The following is a 5,394-nucleotide window of genomic DNA, read 5'->3' as shown; positions in this document are numbered from 1 at the left end:
AATGCATTCGGATTTTTCTTTAAATCGAGCGATGTCGTACTGATATAGACTTAGTCCGAGTTGGCTCAACACACGGCGTGTCTGTAGGGTTGCAAAGCCTTAAGGGTGGGCCGTGTGGTCTGGAACCTCGCCGAGGGACTGATCGAAGGGCCTGATTTGTTCTAGCACTTGACTGGACCTTTGACGAACGTTCCCATAGTAGCGCCGCGGTGCCGTCCGATGGCCTGGGTGGTCATAGTGCGGTTCGGGGGCGTTACAACTGTGGTATCAGAGCATGGTTATGATGCTGTATTGGACTCGCATTTTCAAATGATTTATCGAGTCAAATGGTCGTAATAGACACTTAGGATAATCCGGATCGTTCATCACTTAGGGTTAGATGGGATTAAGTAAACCCTTTTGTTGATCGTGGATGTAGATGTCTCATCAAGGATCCGAAAGATCTAGGTCGACGTATCGTTCGCCGGACACAGAGAGGGGTTCAAGTCAGCAGTTTGGTCCAGAGGAATGGGGTTCGCAGTTTGATGATGCGCAAAGGGAAGAGTCGTTCCCAGACATGTATGGGCCGGACATGGTTATGCCGGAGTGGTATGTACCTGGCGCGACGCCAAGATACACACCAGCGGGTTCAAATCGTTTTAGTACACCGGAGAGTATGTACCCGCCAGGGTTTTCACCGTTTGGACCGTACGCCACCTATCCAACTCAGAACATGCCGAGGGGAGACCAAGCGCATGGAGAAGGACCGAGTGAGCAGAATGTGCCGGAGACCCAGCAGACACTTAAGATGGTCCAAGACCTCTTGAACCATATGATCCAGCAACAGCAGCAGGACCAAGCAAACCGTGCAGCAGAAGATCCGTCCGACCAGTTTCTAAAACGAGTGATGTTGTTGCGAAACTTAGGATTTCGTAAATTCAAAGGAGACCCGAATGTGGTATTAGCAGACGCGTGGATAAAAGACCTGGAGAATAATTTCGAGATGACAAGGTGTCCAGAGGAGCTTAGGAGACTAGTAGCAGTTAATTTCTTGGAAGAAGATGCTCGTGCATGGTGGGATACCGTAGTTTCTCGTTACCGGTTCCAGACGATAACGTGGGGAATTTTTAAGAAAGAGTTCGAGGTGAAGTACTTTCCACCAGAGTCACGCGACCGGTTGGAGAATCAGTTTTTGCAACTAGAACAAGGTGAAATGACCGTTCGAGCATATGGGAGGATTTTTACAAGACTTCGGAGGTATCTGTACCAAGGAAATGATGACGAGTTAGCAATGGCCCGGAGATTCTTTAACGGACTCAGGCCAGTTATTAATTGAAGGTTACACGCTGTGACCTACCGCAGTGTTGCGGAAGTGGAAGAGAGAGCTGTGAGTGTTGAGGAAGCTATCGAGATAGAGAAGGAGATTGCAGCTCGGGAGAAAAAGAAGGAATCAGTCCAGCAGACTAAGATTGTGAACACCCGAAAGGTGAATCAAGTGGCAGGACGGAATTGGGGCGCAGGCCGCGGAAAGAATAAGATGAATGTTAGCCAAGGAGGTCGTAATGTGAGCAACATGGATCCGAGAGGATGCTATGTGTGCGGGCAAGTTGGGCATTTCGCTCGCGCTTGTCCGACTGTTGAGGAAACGAAGGGTAACAATCTGTCGACCGTCACGTGTTTCTACTATGTCGAGTTAGGACACTATGCGAACTCATGTCCGTCGAAGCCGGCCAAACCGAACGCCCAAACTGTGAACTGTGCCCAGACAGCGAACCAAGTGAAGGAACCCCCAGCAAAGAAGCAAGCAATCCCAGCAAATGTTTTTGCTTTAGGAGTAGAGCCACCCAAACCTCCACAGGCTGCGAAGGGCCCTATAACAGGTTTGATTGGATTCTAACTCTCTTGTGATTGTTAGTGATTGTTTGTGTGTTTTGCGTGGTTAGTTTTAGCATTGCATTTTATTATATTTGCTTTGCGTTTAGGAACATTACTTGTTGGTGGTAACCCCACACATGTACTGTTCGATTCGGGAGCGTCCAATAGTTTTGTGACTCCCGAAGTGGTTGACAAGTTTGGAGACTTGTGTGAGGAGGAAGAGGTGAACATCAACGTCTACACTGCTGGTAATCAACCACCGCTGAAGACAAGAAGATGGGTCAAGGAAGTGTCGATAGTCTTGCAAAATACGAACCTCCCGGTAAATCTGTTGGTGATCCCATTGGATAGGTTCGATGCTATTTTGGGAATGGATTGGTTATCGGAACACCAAGCCCATATAGACTGCAGCAGGAGCAGAGTTATATTTGAAAATGGAGGGAGGACCCCTCTAGTTTTCAATGGGATCAGCCCAAGTAAAACGGCATACTTCGCATCAACAGCAAGAATTGGAAGATCGATTGAAGAGGATGAAGTGTATTTAGTCACTCTGACCGCCATGGGAGGAGATAACAAGGAATGCATGGAATTTGAGGACATTGCCATAGTCAAGGACTTTGAGGACGTGTTTAGGCCATTGGAAGGATTGCCTCCACCAAGGAGCCATCCTTTTACCATAAATTTGGAGCCCGGAGCTACCCCAATTGCTAAGGCACCGTATCGCATGGCACCAGCCGAGTTGGCTGAACTCAAGTCTCAGTTAGAGGACTTGTTGGAGAAGGGTTTTATACGACCAAGTTCGTCGCCATGGGGAGCCCCAGTGTTGTTCGTCAAGAAAAAAGACGGAAGCATGCGGTTATGTATTGATTACCGAGGTATCAATAACATAACTATAAAGGACAAGTATCCTTTGCCAAGGATCGATGAGCTGTTAGACCAGCTAAGAGGAGCAAGTTGGTTTTCAAAGATTGATTTAGCCTCCGGCTATCATCAAATCTCAATTGCGGAACAAGATGTGATGAAGACGGCGTTCCAAACGAGATATGGCCAGTATGAGTTCGTGGTAATGCCGTTTGGACTTACCAATGCACCGGCGGCATTCATGCGATTGATGAATGAAGTTTTTCAGGATTACCTGGATCGGTTCGTGATAATATTCATCGATGACATCCTGATATATTCGCGTAGTGCGGAGGAGCACGCGGAGCATCTGAAGAAGGTTTTGGAGAGGCTAAGGGAAATGAAGCTATTTACGAAGTTTAGCAAGTGCAACTTTTGGCAAAGGGAACTTGGATTTCTAGGACACCGAGTTTTGGAGTAAGGTGTGTCCGCCGACCCAGAAAAGATCGCCGCGATACAGGATTGGACGAAGCCAACGACCGCGTCAGAAGTAAGGAGTTTCTTAGGCCTTGCAGGCTATTACCGAAAGTTTGTAAAGGGGTTTTCGTCCATCGCGAAACCGTTGACACGGCTTACCTGGAAAGGAGTACCTTTTATTTGGAGCGAGGAGGTAAAAGAAGCTTTCAGGAAGTTAAAGGGAGCACTGACATTAGCACCAGTGTTAGCCCTACCCGAGCCAAACAAACCATATTCTGTGTTTACAGACGCATCAAGAGTTGGAGTTGGATGTGTGTTGATGCAAGGAGATAGGGTGATTGCCTATGCATCTAGACAGTTAAGGAAGCATGAAGAGAATTACCCCACACATGACCTGGAGATGGCAGCCGTGGCGTTTGCATTGAGAATATAGAGATCGTATTTGTATGGAGAAGCTGTCCAGGTATTTACGGACCTCCAAAGTCTTAAATACTTGTCCACGCAACCAGATCTTAATTTGCGCCTGTGGAGATGGATGGAGTTCGTAGCCGACTACGATTTGAAGATTCAGTATCACCCAGGCAAAGCGAATGTAGTAGCAGATGCGCTAAACCGAAGAAAAGCACAAGTTGATGTCGAGAAGGACGTGGAGTCTTTAGCTGAGGAATTGAAGAAGGTAAGACTTTTAGCCTTAGAGGGAGAATCTAGTGAGCCGTTGGGTTTACAAGACGTAACTCAAGTGAGCCTGTTACGTCGAATTCATGAAGAACAACCCAAGGACGAGAACTTGAAGAAGATCATCGAAGAGTTGAAAAGTTCGGAAGGACCGAATGCTAGTGGTTATCATCTGGCGGATGATGACACTTTACTTCTCAATGGGAGAGTAACCGTACCTGACAGGAACGGACTACGAGAAGAGATATTAGGAGCCGCTCATAGCTCAGCATTGAGTATACATCCGGGGAGCACCAAGATGTACAAAGATGTGCGTAGGTATTATCATTGGCCTGGACTGAAGAGAGCAGTAGCAAAATGGGTAAGCCAATGTGATTCATGTCAACGAATCAAGGTAGAGCATCAAGTGCCAGCAGGATTGCTTCGCAACTTGCCCATACCGACTTGGAAATGGGACTCTATCTCTATGGATTTCATTACCGGTCTACCTATAAGAAAAGGGAGAATCAATGACGCAGTATGGGTAGTGGTTGATCGTTTAACCAAAGTAGCCCGTTTGGTTCCAGTAAGAAGCACGGATCAAGCGCCAGTCTTGGCAGAGAAGTATATAGACGAGATTTTGAAGCTTCATGGAGTGCCAGCAAACATTGTCTCTGATCGCAACCCGAAGTTCGCGTCAATATTCTGGCAAGATTTACATAGGGCGTTGGGAACAGATGTTCATATGAGCACCTCATTTCACCCAGAGACTGACGGACAGACTAAGAGAACTATTCGAACCATAGAGGACATGATCCGACTATGTGCGCTAGAATGGTCATCAGATTAGGAGAAGAATTTGTCATTGGTGGAGTTCGCGTATAACAACAGTTATCACTCGAGCACCAGCATGTCGCCATTTGAAGCCATGTACGGAAGGCCGTGTAGAACGCCTTTATGTTGGACGGAAGTTGGAGAACGGACAAGTTTCAATCACAAGTTGATTGATGAAACAACAGAGAAGATCAAGTTTATCCGAGAGAGCATAAAGAATGCTCAAGATCGCCAGAAGAAGTACGCAGACCGGAAGAGGCGAGAAGTGGAGTTTGAAGTTGGAGATATGGTGTATTTGAAGGTTGCACCACAAAAAGGAAAGGATCGTTTTGGCAAAGTGGGAAAGCTTGCGGTAAGGTTTATCGGACCGTACCGGATTGAGAAAAGAGTTGGCGAGGTAGCCTATCGGTTATCAATGCCCGAGGTTATGCGATTGCATAAAGTCTTCCACGTTTCACAACTACGGAAGCATATGCCAGATCCTAGAATGATTGTGCCAGAGCCTATCGAGGAGTTGGAGTCAAACCTAACCTACCCCGAAGGACCATTTGGAATAGGACAAAGAAGAACCCGAAAGTTGTAGAACCGGAGCATTCCTCAAATCCAAGTATTTTGGGGAAAATAGAACCGTAAGGTCACCACATGGGAAGATGAGGATAGGATGCGTGCCAAGTATCCTCAGTTGTTCGCTGAAGAAGATGAGGCAGGACCGTCAGAACCCTATGGAATTCGGGA

The 5,394-nt window shown here is 47.0% G+C and overlaps 1 protein-coding gene across 1 annotated transcript; it reads left to right on the top strand.

Moving 5' to 3' along the window:
• The first annotated feature begins 418 nt into the window (after positions 1–418).
• On the top strand, positions 419–3,175 carry LOC104773120. The gene is made up of 3 exons (XM_010497668.1): positions 419–1,263; positions 1,342–1,859; positions 1,962–3,175. The coding sequence occupies exons 1-3, from the start codon at positions 419–421 to the stop codon at positions 3,173–3,175; spliced, it is 2,577 nt and encodes an 858-aa protein (XP_010495970.1).
• The last annotated feature ends 2,219 nt before the right edge of the window (positions 3,176–5,394 follow it).

This window comes from Camelina sativa, unplaced genomic scaffold, assembly GCF_000633955.1.
Source record: "Camelina sativa cultivar DH55 unplaced genomic scaffold, Cs unpScaffold00456, whole genome shotgun sequence".
Lineage (NCBI taxonomy): Eukaryota > Viridiplantae > Streptophyta > Magnoliopsida > Brassicales > Brassicaceae > Camelina > Camelina sativa.
Note: the sequence above shows the minus strand (reverse complement) of the source record. Positions and strands in the feature narration are given on the sequence as shown.

Bases quoted from the DNA above. Each gene is read 5' to 3' on its own strand.
- LOC104773120 (XM_010497668.1), top strand. From the start codon at position 419: ATGTCTCATCAAGGATCCGAAAGATCTAGGTCGACGTATCGTTCGCCG. The intron at 1,264-1,341 runs GTTAGCAATGGC...GACCTACCGCAG, and splicing joins TACCAAGGAAATGATGACGA to TGTTGCGGAAGTGGAAGAGA. The intron at 1,860-1,961 runs GTTTGATTGGAT...CTTTGCGTTTAG, and splicing joins TGCGAAGGGCCCTATAACAG to GAACATTACTTGTTGGTGGT.